Raw genomic sequence first — 20271 nt, forward strand, 5'->3', positions numbered from 1 at the left:
TATATATCAGGTGATAGAATATATCATCACTTAAAGAAGTTTGTCATGAATTACAATTTATATATATCATGCATTGGTTATTCATTATTTATTGGGATTTAGTTATTGTTGAATGAGATTTTTCGAGTTTAATATATTCAAAATGAAAAACCACTAAAATATAAGAGAAAAAGAATAATACACTAATAATATAAAATTTGTTATATAATCATCAAATCACATTTTATCTTATATAATAAATTTATTGATTTTTTTAAATAATTATTTTAAAATAAATTAAATATAAAATTTATTTTACACTATTAATACATAAACATTAAGCTCAAACTATAATAAACCACTGACATTTAAGATTAAACTCAAACTATAATAAACCAAAACTGACATTTAAGATAAAATTTAAGATGATGTAAACATTATTTTTTAAAGCCAACATATATAACATTCCTCATTTTTACCTCTATTAACATCCATACTTTGCAATATTTTTATTCTCTTCCCGTTAGACCACGCACTTATTAAGGATTCCTAATGTCTGTTCAGAGAATTCAAGAAACTTCAGCAAACTCTATATAAACTCTGTTCAGATGAGTTACCCTTGATGCTATAAGTTCATTGAAGATTCACTCAACCAACTTATCAACTATACCTTATTTGAATCTCCGTCTGACAATCCAATCCCTTTGCTATTTAATATTTGTTGTGGTGAGTATTTCCCTACTTTTTCAAAACTTTAAAGTGAAATTTTCTCTGAGATAAACAAGTAAAGGTACATATACTTTTAATTTTTTTAGTGAACTATATTTATGATATGTTTTTAAATTAAATTACTGATGACCATATCTTTAATTTAGTTTAAAATATTTTTTGTGCATAAAAGAAGTACTTTTATTTTTTTATTAATATTTATGATAAGTTTTTAAATATTATTGATTATTTCTTTGAAAGATAAATTATACACTGACAATATCAAATAATATTTCATTATTATTTAATCAAAAACTATTATGTATGTTAAATTTATTCATTTTTACAATAATTATCTTTAAAAATCTTACTAACATGTTCAGTCCGTATTAGTTAACGGTGCAAATTTTTTACAATTTTTAGACTGATAATATATATAATCATTAAACTCTATGCATAAATTTTACACTGTTAAAACGTAATAACTAATAATATAACAATACGTAAATATTTAACAAGTATTAGTAAACATAATAAAATATAAAACTTTCCCAAAAACTTTCAATAAAAATTGACTCAGTAGAATTTAATTTGTTATATTTAAAAACAAAGGACCACAGACATATATGCTTACATTGTTTTTTCTTTTTTAAGGTTTATATATCTCAATAACTGTAAAAAAAAAAAGGAGGGTTTTTTCTTTACAAAGAGCACCTTCCTGATTTTAAAAGAATTATCTTGTCTATTATAACATATTTTTACAACATTTGTTTTTATAAAATTATCTTTTCATCCTTTTTATCATACTAGCACCTTCAATTCCTTAATACATTTCTAGAAAGGTCAACTGTATTGGTTATGTATAGTAAGCATTCAGTGCAGACGTATACACATATGTAATATATAATAATAATAATAATAATAGTCAATAATATGCATGTGGTGTTTGCTGACCAGAATATCATGGCTTCTCGATATTCTTGAGAAGGATAACGAGATCGTTCTTGAATTGTATTTCTCATGCAGAGATGACTTGTCACCCAATTTTTGGCTTATTGGGTATTATCGTATACTTAAAAAAGAATTATATTAATTAAATTGAAATCACCGCAGTGCTTGACTCTAACTAATATCTTGTCTTTTTGCTTATTTTGCCTCCGAAGAATTCTGAAACTTCCGTTTCGACTTTCACGTGTCGTTTGTCTCCGCGTCGGAAAATAAACCAAGAGTAGGAGATTGACGAGATTTCCGTGAAACTAACAAACACAGCCTTATTTAGCTGAGTTTTGTTTCATCCATATAATATGGGTGAGCTGGTCCAAATACGTGTGTTGCAAGTGTTTTTTATTTTGAGATTTTAATTTCCCAAGTTTCACATATGAATATTTGCATAACCACTAAACGCATGGATTAATTTGAGTTATAAATATTATTAAATATTTTTAAAAAATTATCATTCATAATAATTCCACCCAATTTAAACATGATTGTTTTCGGTAAAAGATACCTATAATTTTTAAAAATATGAATACTTTGTAATTTATTAGCAACTTTTCTGCCAAATGAAAAAAATATTTGACATGCCACGCGAGTGATAATTAAATTGAATAGGTTTGTTATTGTAGTTTTATTATGTCGACAAATTTCATTAGATATTATTTAAATTTTGAATAGATATGCTAAAAATATACTATGTAAAATATATGAACATTTAGCGTTTTGGAAAATAAATAAAAGGTTAATACTTAATATACAGTTAAAAATATTAAAGAGCGCAGCCATGAATTAAAATAAATGTTTAATTATTTTAAAAGCTTAACTCTATTATTTTTCATTTTTAATTTATGAAAAAAGTCATTAAATAAATTTCAAAGTTGCTTCTATTAAAAAAATGATAAATATTTGAGTAAATAGTATATATACTGTATAAGGAGTTTCACTGTCATCCCATAAAAAAAATTATATATTTTAATTTTTTTATTTTATAATAATTATTTTAAAGTTCTACAACAATAATTTTTTATTGGTGGATAGTTTATGAAAGTTTTTGTATTGAGAATACATAGAAATTTAATTCTAATTAAATGTTTTATAACCAGTAATAATTATTATAATATAAAAGTCAAGATAAAATAAAATAAGCATTTCCAAATATATCTATCGCAATCTTCTGAATAGAATTAAAACAACGTAGTATATTTATCAAAATCATATCAAGTTCTTCTAGATTGAGTAGTACAATTGTTAGGCACCATTTGTGGGTGATTTCAGTTGTCAGTAGGAATAGTGTTTAGAAATATAGGTCATCCCAGCAGAGACCAAACTAATTTAAATATTATTTAAATAGATATTTTAAAAATATTTATGAAAAATAGGAAAATTTATCACTTCGTAAATAATTAAATTAAGGTTAATTTAGTTTAAATAAATAAATAACGCATTCGATGGATTAAAATAGATGCTTCGTTACTTTAAAATCTTATTTCCATTATTTTTAATTTTTAATTTATGAAAGCAATCCTAAATATTTTATAGTAATTATCATAATATAAATGTCCAGATAAATTACATTACGTATTTCCAAATTAATATATATCGATTTCGTGTCACAATCATCTTAATAGAATTAAAACAACATATATATAGTAACCATAATTAATTTGTAAAATACAAAAAATAAATATATAAAAATGATATTTAAGTTCTTCTAGATTTAGTACAATTATTAGGCATCATATATATGTGGGTGATGATTTCAGTTGTTACTTGGAAAGTGTGACAAAGAGGTCAATCCCAGTTCAACACCTGCTTCATTTTTATCAGTTTCCAATGTGGGGAAGCTTTTTATTTCTTCTGGAAACTAAGATGAAGCCCTAGTTTTTTATATTTCAATATTATCGTCGTTTAGCTTTTAATTCGCATAGCTAGAGTCGTGTTGTTTCTTCTTAGTCGTATGTATGCTGCTAGAAGATCGAGTACGTAATTTCCACTTTTGCTGTTGTTTCCTACTTTACTAGTTGTTTCAATATCGTGTAATTTTTCTACTTGCACCCTTCCTCAATATACAAGGGGCGCCTCCAGATTAATGGCTCAATAATCAATATAGAATGTATATTTGCCATGCACGTTGTAAAAAATGACTTTACAATCATAACTACACATTTTGGCCACATTTACAACTAATTCATACATGATCTTTATGTAATCAAATGAGAAATTTGTAAAATAGATAAGATTAACAAGTGTAGTCTCGATCTTAGGCTCTAATGACGAATAGAAGACACGTGCATAGTATATTTGTTTACAATTTTTACTCTCATTATATTTTGAACTTTTAACTAACTTTTGTTATATGGAAAATGTTCTTTTTTTTTATGACTTAAAGTTTATGTTTAGTCTTTGTATTGCACTAGCTAATTGTTTTTTAGTTTTATTTTTTTTAACTTTTTTGAAATAGTTTCTGTATAGTTCATTTGTTTTTACATTAGTTCATGCCATTATCCTACTATTAACTATTGACACATTACGACAGGTTATTTTACATAATTTTTATTTTAGTATCTCTAATAAATGCATAGTTTTAATTTTTATTTTGAATGCATGACTCTTTAATCACTTTTAAGTGCAGTTAGGTAACTACAGGTATAATACTAAAGAATTAAATATTATAGAAACTGTTTAAAAATTAAAAGGACTAAAAAATGAATAAAAAGATATATATATATATATATATATATATATAAAGATAAAAATTATATTTAAATCTGATTTTTTTTATAGAAATATACCATATAACGATAATTAATTAGCAGTAACTTGTTTTTCATCTATAAAATTTTAAATATATTTAGAATAATTAGTGTCTGTTGATTAATTTGCTGCAGATAGAGACACTTTTTTTCCCTTAAGGATAACACTCGGCTACTCTTCGTAGAATCCTAGAAGTGTTATTTTTTTTATATAAAAAAGGCTAAATTTACTAATATGAGAAATATTAATCACATTTAAGAAAAATAAAATATTTATTTACTATTTTTTTGGCAAATGAAATACTCCGAATCATGTGATGAATAGTTTTTGGCCAATAATGTAAATGGTTTCATCCAAATCCAAGTGGCGATTGCCATCCCGAAAAAGGCGGAATATTTTTATGATTAGGATTTAGGCTTATATGCTTTTCCTTTATTTGTTCTTAATTATTATTCTTATTTTCTAAAATGGTGACAACTGGGCGTGAGTCGCATGACATAAATACTCTATACTTTTTTTAATAATGGTTGCTATACATTCACGGAAACTATGTGTTTTAAATACAATCTTAAGATTTTTTATTCAAGTGTATTTATTTATTCTTATATTAATATATATATATATATATATTATATTTTAAATTTATTTTTTTCAATTTGCCCTGGCTGGAAGGGAGCATACGTGCTTTGTATTTTCCATATCATTCCAGAGGATTAAAAAAAATCATGTTTGAACTGAAAACAGTCAATGCCCTTCTAATCTAACTCATCTCTATTTTATTCAATTTTCAACAAATTGATTAAACTAATAATACCACATAGTGAATTCAAAAAAAAAGAAAAAAAGAGAGAGAGAACCACGTAGTACACATCAGTAATAGTCTGTTCCACGGTTTCATTCTTATCTTTTATAATAATCATAATCATATGGTCTTCTCAATCCGGTGTGCTATGAAAAAGTCCACCTGACTCTGCTGCTCATAGTTTCCTTGGCATCTTACAAATCCCACATATATATACATCCACCCACATAGGGGATTGATCAAATTCACTTTGATATTCATTCCTTCTTTCATTTCATTAGCAAAAGTGATCAATTAAGTGTTAATTAACCATCGATCATGATGAGGAGCAAGAAGCAGAGCCAGAACAAGTTTGTTCGAATCATGGCATCACCAATCAGAGCACTGGGAAAAGCACGTGACATGTACGTGCGGAGCATAACGAACTGCGGCCAGCACGTGAGCTACTACGGCGGCGACCCCACAGAAGGCGCGGGAAGGTTCTCGAGGAGCCACAGCGTGGCCACGTCGACGAGGTCCGAGGTTGTCAGCGAGGATTATGCGGAGCTTCTCAGGGCCGCGTCCGCGAGAACCTTGGCGAATCGAATCGACATGGATTTGGTCCTCAAACAACAACAACATGCGAACTCATCGAAAGGTAATAATTTGCCCAAGTCTAGCAGTGTTGGGATGGCGAGGATTGAGGAGGATAAGCCCTATGACTCTGAAAAGGGTGTGACGGATTCGTATCCGAGGAGTAGAAGCTATGCTGTGGAGGCCAAGAGAAGACCTTCTTCTGCTTTTCAAATTCCCAGTTCCAGACTTGTCTCCATCTAAGTATACTTAGATATAATTAAGTGAGAGAAAGAGATTTTAATTAATTAGTTGAATTTGTAACAATTAATCCTTCTCCTTTCTTTATCTGTTTTCTCATGATAAACTTTATTGATTCTATTGTTTTTGGATAGAGATTTTCTTGTAAATAAGATTTTTTTTTAGCTTGTCGGTGGAACTATGAGAGTTTCTTGATGTTGGTAATTATTTACTATACTCATCTTTAGTTTTTAAGTATTTTTATAGCATCTATAATGTGAATTGTTAATGGATGTTTTTAAAAATATATTATTTTTAATGTCAAATATGATTTGGAGTTCTTTAAAATTAAAAAGAATTATTTATATAAATAATTATTATTTGTTTAATTTGGTATTAAATATCAAAAAGAAAATTATAATATTTGTAAGTTAAATACTTCGTTAATAAAAATACTTAATTGAAGAAAATTATTTAAGTTTCTTAAAATTTTGGTGGCCTAAATTGAGTTGTTTATATTAATATTATTAAAAATTAAGACGTATTATAATTAAGAGTAATTAGCCACGAGTTTTATGTTTTCTTGGATTTTAATAAATGAGATGAGATGGCGAAAGCGGAGAACGATTATTGGAATGGTTATTAACTAATTTGTCTCTCTATAGTAAGAGAATTCGTGTAATAATGACATAAACTTTACACCTTGCAAGCTACAGATTTGTTTTGTGCGAATTAAATTAAATACGAATCAGAGTAAGTGAGGCTTCCCTTTAACTTGTCAGGGGTTTTGTAGCTGTTGTAACTAATTGATGGTGACTTTTGTTCCAGGGACAATTTTTTTTATAGTCTCCATCGTAATTATTGTTCCTAAAAATAAAATATGAAGATATTATTTGTGAGTATATCATAAAAAATGTATTTAATTTCTTTATATAATTTTTTTTCCTAATTATAAGAAATATGTAACTACTTTATTCTTTGTTAATTAATTTTCTTATATATGATTACTTTAGTATGATGTTCATTAAGGAAATATTTATTAAATTGATTATGAGATTAAAATTTGTTGTAAAATTTAGTTATACTTAAAGTTTAACTTAGATTTTTTTCTTATAAATTTAAGATATGTTATGTTGTTAATTGAATTACTTATGGATTATTAAATATGTTTTTAATTCTAATGACATAAGTGAGTTTTAATTTTAATCTTTTTTTTTGTCTTTTACATCCTCTAAAATTTGAAACCATTATTTTTAGTTCTTATAGAATAAATTTTTTTGTCAAAAATTAAGGATAAAAGATATAATTAAACCTTATATTTCCAAACCACATACATTTTAACATCTACAATTAAAACGAGTGTTAATAATATACTTTTAACACATTTTAATTTTAAAATTTATGTAAATCTCACTAATTTATGGATAAAATGCACAAATTGAAAAATAAAATCCACATAATTGATGAGAGTTATATAAGTTTCACCCAGGCTTAAAAAAAGAAAAGAGAGAGAAAAATGTTATATGATGACCGACTCACACTATAAAAAAATTTTATACGATTAACCCATATTCATAATGTATAATAAATTTAAATCGGTAATATGTGATTGTATGACGGTGTAAAATTATTTTATATTATATAAATATTAAAATCTTAAAAAAACGTAAATTTCACCCAATAAAAAAATATGTGAAAAAAGAATATTAAAACTAAAAGAGTCCATTAATACCATTTCTCACTCTCCTCTCGTATGCAAATCTCTCAAGTTTATGGTTGAAATGAACAAATTATGTATTATGACCCGTGAAAATAAAATCTTAGATATATATTTTATTATTCTTTTTTATATTTTTTTACTTCTTGCATACTTTTCAAACATGTCTCATTTTTTTTACAATATCTTAGATATATAATTGTTATAGTTTTATACAAACATCCTGATTTCCTGTTAAAATAAAATCTTCATATATAATAATTATAATTTATAATTATAACTTTTTTAAGGCGAATTATAATTATAAGTTTTTTTAGAGGATTTATAATTATAACTTAAAAACCAAGAATCCGATAATAACTGTGAAAAGACTTTTTTGGTCAAATTCAACATACAGTTGGTCAAAATAATTGATTATGAAGTATAAACGTTTTTAAATGTTACACAAGGTATCATCACGGATTTTGGTATGATATGACAGGAACATAAAGAGATTCCACCTTAATATATTCCTTTGAAAAAAGTATTACTCTTTTACGTAATATTAATATACTAGACAAAACTCCTTTAAGTTTTGTTTTTTTCAACTATTTTTACACTTCTTAGACTCTTTCAAATATCCTTAAAAAAAAAAGACTCTTTCAAATATATATAGGAAGTGGTGTTATTATACTTTCTTCTAAAATGACATTTTTCTAAGATTCAAACTTTTATCGATTCCTCAAAAAACAATTGGTTTATTACTATTTCGATACAAGTTTATTAGTAACATCTAGTTCGCCTTGAGTCCTAACATTTTGACTCATTTACCTTATCTTAGTGGTGATGGAGCAGAATTTGTAGATAATTCTACTGAGTGATTTTCAAATTTGGAGCTGAAGCTTTACCTTCTTTCAGACTTAGCGATTCATATTATATTGTGTGATTTGAACTCACTCTATTTTTCATTTATCAATTACAATTTAATCTAATTACAATTATTATCGTGAAGGTATGATAGGGAGGAAGGCAGCACTATGTTTGATGGCGATAACTCATCACTTTTTCTTGGAGACAAAGCTTTCTTTCAGAAAAAAGAGGCTGATTTTGCCAAAAGACTGGTAAGTTTTTTTTATTTCTCATCATATTTAAGCTAAATTTTCCTGTAATTGTAAGTGTATGGGTGTTGTCTGTTTGGAGCTTCCTGCTGCTAATTAAAGTGTTAAGTAGATAAAATAAAGATAGTTAGTGTCCATAAGGAGATATGATAAAAACTGAAAAACTTGCGAGGGAAAAAGTTCTGCACCCTATGTTTTGTATTTTGATTCTTTAATCTCATTGTGCTTACTTGGATCTCATATAGCCAAAGATTGAAGTTTATGAAAGTTATTATCATGTTTGTTGTGATTTAGTTTTGGAGCAGTTACTTTATCTTCATTCGCGTGCTTGGAAGTGGCGTGATAAGCTAGATAGATATATTTTATGTTGCAATCTACTAACTTAGTTGGCTTTTGTGTGAATGGCACTTGAACTCTGGCATGTACTTTGATTAAATGGACCAGAAAACTAATACATGGTAAATGCTGCTTATACTGTATCCATTTCCAATGCTTATACTGTATCCATTGCCAGATTGATGCAGACATTGCCGTAGTGGGAAAACAAGGTGAAATTGATTTTGAGGAAGCTAAGTTTTCACAGCATTTGAAGAAGGGAGAAGCTGTGAGTGACTTTGCTAAGTTAAAAATCATTTCAGAGCAAAGGAAATATCTGCCAGAAGAGTTATTACAGGTTGATTTTTTTTTTTTTCATTGTTATATATGCATAAAGTAATGATATTTGATAGGGCTGCTTTTTGGCAAAATGCAAGGAACTTATGGGAATCCAATCTCTCGAGTTGATGTAATTAACAATCACAAATTCACAATCAATCACTCTAAATGCTCAAAATTAGGACAATGATGTGTGGATTGTTGGCACATTAATCATAAACTTCTTGTGTTATGGTCTAACTTCAGTGGTTAAACTTTGCAGTAAATGACTGATGGGGTACTTCTACGTGAAACACTCAAGGAGCCCGTAAATGCATTTTGCTCTCTATGGTATGGGTTGTACCACGAGCTAATCCTGACCACAAAGGAGTACATGCAGTGCTCCATAGCAGTGGAGCCACAGTTAAGGAGTCTGATACATCATTACCGAACTTTTCTTCCACAGTTTTGAGACCAAAGAGACTTCAGGTGCTTTGCTTTTAAATAGCTGATCTAATATTCATTGTAACTAAGAAATTCATTATATAATATAACACTTTTTTTATCTCCAAAACTTTCTCAACTCTTATTGATGGATTATTTCATGGAAATTTCCCTGCATTAGTCTTTTATTTTCACTTAATCTGGGACAAAAAACATAAAGGGCCAAAATATAGATTACAAAAAAAGCAGTATACATCATATACAGTGTCCATGTTGAGCAGTCTGCAGAACTCTATACTAAATTACTAATAAATCATACATAAGCACTACATAGTATTTACTACACCATAGGTATAATGATAAAGTATTCTTTTATATTTTGGCATTCGATGGGTGTGCAGTATGTAATAAGTATTCTAAGATAAGGAAACTACTGAAAGCTTTATGTTGTGCAGTGTCCAATGCATGCAATTACTATACTGTTTTTTTCTTCTTTTTCTGTTGATGACATGGAAGATGATGCTTGTTGATCCACTGTGTCATAGCAGTAGTCCAATTCCCTACCTAGGTGCTGGGAAGTGAAGGAAAGTGGGTATTGAAATTTAAATTTGCAAGTAACAGAAAAGTTTGCATTTCACACACTCGTGCTTACACTATCAACTTCATTATCAAACTTCCAATGCCTCTGCATTTTGCTTTTCTTTAGAATCTTTCTGTGCTTGACACACTAAATTGATGTTTCTTGTCATTTTGTTTTTCCAGTGATTGTGCAACGCTAGCTAGCTGTCATTTTGTCCTTCAATTGAATCATTGTATATGACACGCTAGGTTATGATCATAGAAGAGATTAATCAAGAAAGGTTTCACTGAGGTTTATAGTGCATTTTCAGAATGTGATTAGTTAGTTATCTAAGCTAGTGGTACCATGTGAAGTATGAAATTTTGACCAATATATTTAGTTAGTTCTTATCTGTGGATATGAAGGTACATGAGGCTAAGAGGGTACACAATGGTCACTGCCTCTGCCATTATGCTAGGAATTTGGATTCCATGTGGCCATGCCATTACACTGTTGTGTTTGCAAAGAAGTTGAATTTAAAGTAACCAGCATTCGGGCTGGAACAACACTCGAGATGCTTTAGATTTTTGCATCCGAATGCGAGAATTGCATGTCCCTCTCAAGTGAGGCAGATGCATGCTTAAAAATAAAATGGGACACTCACATGCTGGATAACATGACATTAATAATGTGTAATTTTGGTTCATAGTGGCACGTCAATTTATGTGTAAGATATTTATGATGTTATCATGTTAATGTTATATCATCATTCATATGTCACATTAATAATTTTTGTTTAAAAGTTAATAGTAAATAAAAAATTATTAAATTTTAAAAATATAAAGGTGAAATTAGAAACCAAAATTATTCAATCATTAAAAGACTAAAAATGGATTTGAGAAAAAAAATCATAATAATCAACTAATCATTAAATACAGAATTTAAAAATGGAAATAAAAAGTAAATATGGAACATTTAAGCAAACTCACTCCAAGCCAAATATAGATTTTTTAAAATAAAATAAAATACAATATTCACAGGATTCTATGTACATTTTGATTCTAATGTTAATTAAATAATATTAATAGTTTTATAATCTCTTTATCTATCGATATAATAATATTATTTGTAAAAATTATTATGTTCTATAAATTCAGTCAAAATTCAGTATGTACAGCAATTTTTTTTTTTATAAATTATTTAAAAGTCATACCTAAAAGAATTTCTAATTGATTTTCCACAGTCAAACTTTAAAAACCTCAGCATTGAGGTATATATATATACATTCATTCAGTCCAAATCATTTTTTATTCACTCACACAGACACAGTTCAGGAGGCACACATGTGACACCTGATTGTTGTTCTAACAATCCGAGGAAGATTGTTCGAGAATAGACTAGAAAGGAAAAAACATGGTGGTGCTGTTGTCGGAGGAGGATGAATTCGACGAGGAGCCCGGCGAGGTAGTGGATTCAGCGCCGCCGCAGAAGGTCGGCGAAGAGAGAGAATTCAGTGGTTTCAAGAAGAAGCTTTTCAAACCCGGACAGGGATTGGAATTCCCCAACTTCGACGACGTCGTAACTGGTTAGTATTCTTTTTTTTTTTTTTTTATCGGCAACTGTTAATTTGTTAGTTTTATTAGAAATGTCAATTGCGGGATTCGAACCACAACCACTCCCCCCTTCCCTTCTTCCTTTACTCTTCCCCAACCACCAACCAGTGTGCCAACTTTATATCTCCAAAAAAAAAAAAACTTCAATGTTCAATCTATTGATACAAAATTTAGTTATTTATCACTTACCAGTGCATTATGCTTTGTTACATTATTTAATTCAATGTAGTTCGCTGTGTTGGAATTGGAACATTGCTCGATGGAACAACGTTTGATTCCACTAGGGAGAGGGATCAACCTAGGACGTTTGCTCTTGGAAAAGATGACATTGGTGCTGGTTTGGACCGTGCCATTATCACTATGAAGAAAGGGGAGGTGGCATTGTTCACGTTGCCCGGAGATGGTGGTGATGGCGATGTTTCGCTTGATTCCGACGACTCTTCGGCTGTGCGGTTTGAGGTGGAGCTCGTTTCGTGGATCACGGTGGTGGATGTTTGCAAAGATGGTGGAGTTGTCAAGAAAATTCTGGAGAAGGGGAGTGGCATTGAGCGCCCTGGTGATCTTGATGAAGTGCTTGGTAATCTAATATAGTTGATTTTTCTTGATTATGAATGTTTTTTCAACTTCCCATTGATTGAACATATCAACAAGTTGAGAGTTGTATGTTAGAATTTGATTTTTCCAATACACCCCACTTATATACTCTATATTGGCCTTATCTCTAGTTAATGTGGGACTTGGGTTTTTCCGAATATAACCATTAAGTGTGTGAATCAACACAAGGCTTTTCCAGCTTAATTAGCAGTCTCGAGTGAGAGAGAGCTTTGTTGTCCATAATGCTCTTGTCTGACTTGAATAGATATACATGATTGTTTCCTATGAAGGATGCATGTGATTTCACACACACAAAAGAAATTGATTTTTATATTCTTTTAATGTACAGATTTTTTACACTATTAACCAAGTACAAATTAGATATGATTTTTAATGTAATTATTACAAAAGGCAATAATTTTATTGCACGTGGTGATCCATGATTGGGTTTCAGTGTAAAAAGCCTTTACACCATTAGGGCATTTTAATTAAATTCATGTTGCTATTCATTTTGATGTTTTTTTTTATGTATCGCTTTTGGCATGTTTTATGAATAAAGATTGTTTCGGCTTATTAGTTCTTGTTGGATATTTTGCTGCTGCAGTAAAGTATCGGGTGGTGCTTGGTGATGGCACTGTTGTTGTGGAGACGCTGGAAGGAGGAGTTGAGTTTCACATGAAGGATGGTAATAACGTTGAGTTGTGCTGTTTTTTGGATGAAATATAATTTCATTTTTCGTCTCACAGGTTGTTTGACCAAATATGGTGCTACTTGTAGGTCATCTTTTTCCTATATTGCCAAAAGTAATCATGACTATGACAAGGGGAGAGAAGGCTGAATTAATTCTCCAACCCCAGTGTATGTCTTTTATTCTTCTAATCTGCCTACATTATCTGTATTTTTTGTGTTTCGGGTAACCAGATGAAAGGTTTATTATGTGGGCATATATTTCCTCATTTTGTTGAGATGCATGAAACTTTGGTCTCAAAATATGACTCTGATTGAAATGAAAATGGTGTAACCATCTATGCAGTCCATTGAAATGTTTCTGCCTTCTCCCAGTCAGTTTCTGTTTGCTAGCATTTTGGTTACTTTACCATAATTGCCCTTGATAAATTGATCAGTCTAGGGAACTGCAAACATCAACATTTGTGCATCAACTGTGTAAGCCAATTGAAAGTTAAACTGGCTTTTGGCATAATTCTTTTCTGCAAATTAGGGTTCATTTCCATTTATTCTTATTAATTTTTGCTGCTTCTTTCAAATTCCTTGGCTTCAAGTTATTCCATATCTGGATGTCAGCTTGGAGTTACACTTTTATTCATTAGCTTGATAGATATTGCAGTCCACTATCTCTTGTAATTAATTTGGAAGTTATTAATACGGTTACTCCAGATGCCTTTGGGGAGAAGGGGAGAGAAGCTGGCAGTGGGCTCTGTTCAATTCCTCCGAATTCAGTGCTGCATGTTAATATTGAATTGGTGTCCTTCAAGCCTGTCATAAATGTTACTGGTGACTCCAAGGTGATTAAAAAGATTTTGAAAGAAGGGGAGGGTGCTTTCACAGCCAATGAAGGTGCAAATGTTACTGGTAAGAAAACAACTCTCATTTAACCTCAACAAGTTTAACCACTTGGGTTGATGGGTTATTAATGTAGTTGATATGAATCGGAATGGATCTAGAATTGTAAGGATTAACGTCATAAGATGAAAGAGGAAATTTCAAATCTATGGCCATGGCCAGATGTTTCATTATAATCTATATTAGCAGAATCTTTGCATGACTCTAATTTTTCTATTTCTGATTTCTTTCATTTCCTTTAGTGTTAAAATTATAAGCATATAAGTAGTGAATCACATAAACTATGTTATTCTCTTGTGAATAGTTTCATGTTAATGTTCCCAAATCTAGTGTCACTTGATGTTATTGGGGACAAGGGTTTAATGTTCTTTTTCCCATGTTATCTGCCAATCCAATTTCAAGTTTACTTCAACGATAAATCATCCCAATTTTTTTTTTTAAAATGAAAACATTAAAGAAATGTATTAACTTCTGTGTCTAGACAGGCCACAATAGTACAACCACACATAAATAATAAAGATAGAATGACCATTGTTATGGTCACGACTCAGCAGACAAACAATACAAATTGTACTGCGTAACTTGTATATAGCTTCTTTTTAGAATGGTTTTCTGGGTAAATACTCATATTGTAAGTATATAAAGTTTGTTGTTTCTTTAAAGTAAGAAGGTACTACAACTATAATTTTATTAATTGTGAAAATTAAAGTCCAAGAAGAAAAGGAAAAAAAATCCTCAGTTTACTAATTGCTTTTGATGAAATTATGGCAGTGAGCTTCACAGCTATGCTAGAAGATGGCACTGTATTTGAGAAAAGAGGAATTGGTGAAACACTACCCTTGGAATTCATAACTGATGAGGGTGAGCTTATTCTTATCCTTCTTTAATTACACTCTTTTGTATGTTTTTTAGTTAGAATATATGAAAATATCTTATCATAACTTGGAATGTCTTAGATTATTCTCAAGGATTAGTTTCTCTATTTCCTCATCATTTGTTAGGATTGGTTACCATATTTCCTTATCTAGTCATGATTTATTTCCATATTTAGTTAATATTATGATTAGTATAAATAAGGGTTAGTGCTCTGTTTTATGAACATATCATACTCATCAAGACATTGTAATAAATCTCAGTTAATATTGATTCAGTGTTTCATTCTATTTTATCTCTCTTCCTCCCTATACCTAAAACTTCATAATTTAAACATATGCATTTTTCCACTTGCTTGGTAATGAACTGAGGATTATTGAGTATTTATGACATCTAGGAAGGGATGATAATAGTGTTTCTACTTTGTTGTCTGTAGAACAAGTGATTACTGGTCTAGACCGAGCTGTGGCAACAATGAAGAAGGGTGAGAGGGCGATAATTAGCATACATCCTGATTATGCATTTGGAGATGTTGAAGTGAGACGAGATATTGCTATTGTGCCACCGGGCTCAAATGTAGTCTATGACATTGAGATGATGGATTTTATTAAGGTAAGAGGAAAAAAATATCAAAATAGTAAGGAGATGGAAACTTGTATCATTTACCCAAAAGAGTGGAGAAAACCAAAATGACTTGCAGTATGCTTTAGTTTCTCTTTCAGTGTATAGTTTGTCTGTTAGATACATATATGTATAGTTTCTCATGCAGCATTGCTTTCAATAATTCTAACTTTTATTTGATTTAAAGGAGAAAGCACCATGGGAATTGAATAGTAAGGAGAAAATTGAGGTGGCTGGGAGGATGAAAGAAGAAGGAAATGTATTATTTAAAGTTGGCAATTATCAGCGAGCAGGAAAGAAATATGAAAAGGTAAATCCTTGACTTGTGTTGGGTTTGGTTTTTTAAGTTTCATTAAGATTCCTTTAGTTCATGATTTCTGCCAAATCCATGATACCTTGTTCTCTCTCAGGCTGCTGATTTTGTTGATGAAGATGGATCCTTTGGGTTTGATGAGCAAAAGCAAGCTCAGACACTGAAAGTGTCATGCTGGTTGAATAGTGCAGCTTGTAGCCTTAAACTTAATGACTTTCCTGGAGCAATCAAGCTATGTTCACAGGTAACGGCCTATCAAGTCCTGCATAAGATTTGAAAAAGCCAATTCTGTGAGCAGATTGGCTAATTGGAGAGAATAACTATGGGTGGGAGAAGTGATAACAAGTTGTATGCTTTAGGTATAACAAATTAGGAGGTTAAGGAAATCAAAATAATTCTCACGAGAGTCCTGGTCTGCTATTTCTGAATTATGAGTTTCTTGAGGTAACTTGCTTGTATGCAATAGTCTGAGAAATTCTTTCGAATGTTAAAAAAACTGGGAATTAACCGAGATTTCAGAAACAGAAATAAGAAAGAAACATAAATAATAGTGTTTTGAATATTCAGAGGATGATAATAGTGTTTTCACAACAAATCTAGGTTTACCTCTCAAGTTCCTCCCTTTCCACTGAATTCTTTCTTTCATCTCCTTGCTCCTTCTCTTGCTTTTAACGATTAACACTTTAACAGGCTTCACCCTTTTCTCACTCTCCCTTTACACTACTGTTAGATGTCTAGACAGTTACTAGAAAAATCCCTGTTTGCATCCCCTTTTCTTTATCTCTCTTTCTCACGTGGGTGAATAAGACACCACATTTCCCTTTATGGCTTCTCACCCAGACTCTAGTAATAGCAGGGTTTCTGTATCTATCAATTATATTCTGCTAAGTTGTTTCATCAGATGATGGTGCATAAATGGTTGTAATGTTGTAGTCAAGGGGGGCTTCAACACTGGTTGTGCTGAGATTGTTCTTTGCATAATTTAACAGATATTTTAGTATTGTTGTCTGCTAAAGGCACTTATATGTTTCAATTATGAAAAGATTCACACTATGTCTTCTCAATTTCTAGATGAATAATGGCAATGCCTACATGTAACTACCACAGTATGGGCATAGAAAATTATTATGTTGGCATATACAGATACTGGTAAACTTGTAAAATAGTTAAGTGGAAAATTTTCCACATATATTGGAAGCTTCATGTATGCTGATGCATGCCTCTGAGTGCAAACAAGGAAGGGATGGATTAATATCTACTCATATTCAACTTCTAAGATGTATGCCTGGTTATTAGAGTAGCTATCATAATGAATTTCTTACTCTCCTCTCAGGTGCTTGATGTTGAATTTTGCAATGTGAAAGCTTTTTACAGACGAGCACAAGCATATATAGAAACTGGAGATTATCTTTTAGCAGATGTAGACATCAAGAAAGCTCTTGTGGTGGACCCACAAAACAGGTACTTAAAAGGGTTGATTCTCCAAAAAGAAATTACTGTTCGTTTAAAATGGATGCTTCTCATACTCATATTAAAGAAATGATGATTTTTCATTTTCCAGAGATGTTAAGGTAATTCAGAAGAAATTGAAGCAACTTCAAGCTGACAGTGACAAAAAAGATGCTAAGCTATATGAAAACATGCTTGCACGTAAAACAAAGGACCCATCTATGGCTATAAAGGTGAGTATTGTTTAGATTTAATGACTCTTTCTGCTTGTGTATTTAATATTAGGTGTCCTGCTTCCAGTCCTGCATACCTTTTTTTTTGGGAGAAAATTGAGTACAAGTAGGGTTGAAATAATAGACATACTTCTTTAGAAAAAGAAAAGCTAAAAAAAGTGAGAGAAAGAAAAGATGCTAACTCAATCATTAATTCTAGGTAAGGACCTATGGTGGTATGTGTATCATAACAGGGTCGACTTTGTTCACTATTCCGTATTTTATTAAAATGTGATTTTGCAGCAGATGCTGAACCCAATTACTATTGTGTGGATCTAGAGTCAGATTGTGTGTGAATGGACTTTTGGGTTGTTCATCAATGACCGAATCTTAACAAGGAGAGGATCTTTTTTTAGATCCCTAGGCTTACATTGTCTAATGTGTACATCTTTTTTCGATCTAATAACTGCTTGCGGATCTATGAAGCTAATATGGGTGCTACATAAACATGGAATTTTCCTTCCAAGTCTAGGTTGATGCCTTGATAAGGCAATGGATAAAGAAAGATTTCAACAATTCCGATGTTGTCAACTTAGGATTTTTTTTTTATCATTTCTTCTCCTTTTTTATTTTGTTCTTATCTCTATTGTTTGTCATTTATAAACACCCAATGTTCTTGCTTCCACATAAATTGTATTTGTAACTAAAGTTCTTACTCTTATCAAACAGAGATTGAAGGTAGAGAAAGATCAGGGGGAAAATGAAGAGGTTGCAAGAATGGAAATTGACGAAGTTGCTGATAGCGCAGTGATTCAATAGTTGATTCTTGTTGAACATGTATAGATTATAATATAAAGCTTCTATTAACAAAATATGTAAACTAGTAGATGGAAGTTGCAAATTGGATTCGGATGAAAACCTACATGTTCCAATAGAGTACATTTATGTATTCCATCAACTTGTAATCTTGCCACATTTCAGATGAACATTATACATACTACATTCGCATGCAAATCTTGTTTAATTGTTAGCTCTTTACATTTATTTTGGATAGTTATATTGTACCTAATGCCATTAGGTGGCTAACAAAAGAAAGAGTATTGTTGTTAAAGGTTGTAGTAATATCACTTTGGTCAATGGTTAGTGTAGTTTTTATGTGTAGGAATTGAAGAAAATGTCAACATGTCTAGATATTAAAATTTGTGATTCAACCAAAAACTCTATAATTGATCGGTTCAGTTCGGATATGATTCAAATACAAAAATTATTAAGCTCAAATTGTTTGGGTCAAATCGAGTTCGCACCTCTATTAGAATAACTCACATTTTACTCAACCAATTGCGTTAAATGCTCTAATGTAGGTTAAGATAAGATAATGTTTAAATGAGAATTGCAATAAGTATTAAAATGTTTTATGCACTGATAATGTAAAATTATTTTGCACTATCAGGGCATAAACATTAAACAGTGGAGGTTGGTGGTTGTAGGAACGGCGATGTTGGGGTTGTTCATGGTAGCCGCCAAAATGGATTTGCCGTCGAAACTACTTGTCCTGACGAAAAGTCTGACACACCACCATCTCCAGTGAACCCTAACGATGACACTATAGGATTCAACGAATAAAATAAGGAGCAAGCAAGAAAGAAAAAAAAAAGTAGTAAAAATGTTGTGTTTTTGTAGAAACACATTAGAAAAAAGAAAGAGATAGTGTTTGTTTTACACTATCAGTACATAAACATTAAACAGTGGAGGTTGGTGGTTATAGAAGCGACGACATTGGGGTTATTTATGGTAGCCGCCAAAATGGATCTACCATCAAAATCACATGTTCCAACGAAAAGTTTGATGCACCATCGCCTTCAGTGAAACTTGGCGATGACACTAGGATTTGGCAAATAAAAGGAGCAAGCAAGCAAGAAATAAAAAATGGTTAAAAGGTTGTATTTTTTTAGGAACACATAAGAAAAAAAAAAAAGAAAGAGGGATAATGTGTGTTTTGGTTATGTGGTGTGGTGCTTCTTATGGGGTTGAAATGATTCTTATGAATATCAGAAAATGTTTGATTTTTGGATAAAGTTTCAGCCTTTATTCACATTTTGTTATAAGCATTGTCGTCCATGACAAAAGGTCGATGAAGGTGGGCACCAACAATTATAACGTGTGATTAAGAGTTCGATCTGGGTTTGGGAGAAAGAGATTTCTTGTGTGTGTATATATATATATATATATATATTTTCCCTGCAATTTGTGGCGATTATTAACCCACAAAAATTGTGTTTTGATTTTTTTTTTTAATTTGTGACGATTTTTAATTTCACGATTTATATTTTAAAATTTAAATTAAAAATATGTCATGTAGGTTTAGATGAATCCGAACCTAGCTCTAGACCAAAAAGTCACATATTTAAATTTTGTAATGATGAAAAACAAATCAAAAATTTTATAGGGATGAAATTTTTTTTATAATTTTAGAGGGACGGAAAAATATTTTAGTCTTATATAAAACTTTTATATAACATACTAGTTTAGTGCTA

General features: G+C 30.5%; 3 protein-coding genes across 4 annotated transcripts; all 3 read left to right on the top strand.

Annotated features, from left to right (window-relative positions):
- Positions 1 to 5168: 5168 nt before the first annotated feature.
- On the top strand, positions 5169 to 6230 carry LOC100793150 (uncharacterized). The gene has a single exon (XM_003550252.5). It carries the CDS (start codon positions 5558 to 5560, stop codon positions 6053 to 6055), a length of 498 nt encoding a protein of 165 aa, XP_003550300.1. The 5' UTR covers positions 5169 to 5557; the 3' UTR covers positions 6056 to 6230.
- Positions 6231 to 8511: 2281 nt separating this feature from the next.
- On the top strand, positions 8512 to 9952 carry LOC121173889 (pre-mRNA-splicing factor ATP-dependent RNA helicase DEAH7-like). Its single transcript, XM_041011496.1, has 3 exons — positions 8512 to 8848; positions 9360 to 9518; positions 9762 to 9952. Exons 1-3 carry the CDS (start codon positions 8765 to 8767, stop codon positions 9762 to 9764), a joined length of 246 nt encoding a protein of 81 aa, XP_040867430.1. The 5' UTR covers positions 8512 to 8764; the 3' UTR covers positions 9765 to 9952.
- A 1824-nt stretch (positions 9953 to 11776) lies between these two features.
- LOC100793684 (70 kDa peptidyl-prolyl isomerase) lies at positions 11777 to 18751 on the top strand. Of its 2 annotated transcripts, XM_003550253.5 has the most exons (12): positions 11777 to 12066; positions 12324 to 12671; positions 13293 to 13373; positions 13466 to 13546; positions 14084 to 14278; positions 15041 to 15130; positions 15579 to 15754; positions 15951 to 16073; positions 16174 to 16320; positions 17410 to 17537; positions 17638 to 17758; positions 18467 to 18751. In XM_003550253.5, exons 1-12 carry the CDS (start codon positions 11895 to 11897, stop codon positions 18554 to 18556), a joined length of 1752 nt encoding a protein of 583 aa, XP_003550301.1. In that variant the 5' UTR covers positions 11777 to 11894; the 3' UTR covers positions 18557 to 18751. The 2 variants fall into 2 exon arrangements, with proteins under 2 accessions (XP_003550301.1, XP_040867431.1); XM_041011497.1 differs by lacking the exons at positions 11777 to 12066; positions 12324 to 12671; positions 13293 to 13373; positions 13466 to 13546 and having other exon boundaries at positions 14195 to 14200.
- Positions 18752 to 20271: the final 1520 nt, after the last annotated feature.

The sequence above is a fragment of the Glycine max genome, chromosome 17, assembly GCF_000004515.6.
Source record: "Glycine max cultivar Williams 82 chromosome 17, Glycine_max_v4.0, whole genome shotgun sequence".
NCBI lineage: Eukaryota > Viridiplantae > Streptophyta > Magnoliopsida > Fabales > Fabaceae > Glycine > Glycine max.

Coding starts and splice junctions, on each gene's coding strand:
- LOC121173889 (XM_041011496.1), top strand. CDS start 8,765: ATGTTTGATGGCGATAACTCATCACTTTTTCTTGGAGACAAAGCTTTC. Junction 8,849..9,359: donor CTGATTTTGCCAAAAGACTG/GTAAGTTTTTTT, acceptor ATCCATTGCCAG/ATTGATGCAGACATTGCCGT.
- LOC100793684 (XM_003550253.5), top strand. CDS start 11,895: ATGGTGGTGCTGTTGTCGGAGGAGGATGAATTCGACGAGGAGCCCGGC. Junction 14,279..15,040: donor TGAAGGTGCAAATGTTACTG/GTAAGAAAACAA, acceptor AAATTATGGCAG/TGAGCTTCACAGCTATGCTA. Junction 15,755..15,950: donor AGATGATGGATTTTATTAAG/GTAAGAGGAAAA, acceptor TTTGATTTAAAG/GAGAAAGCACCATGGGAATT.
- LOC100793150 (XM_003550252.5), top strand. CDS start 5,558: ATGATGAGGAGCAAGAAGCAGAGCCAGAACAAGTTTGTTCGAATCATG.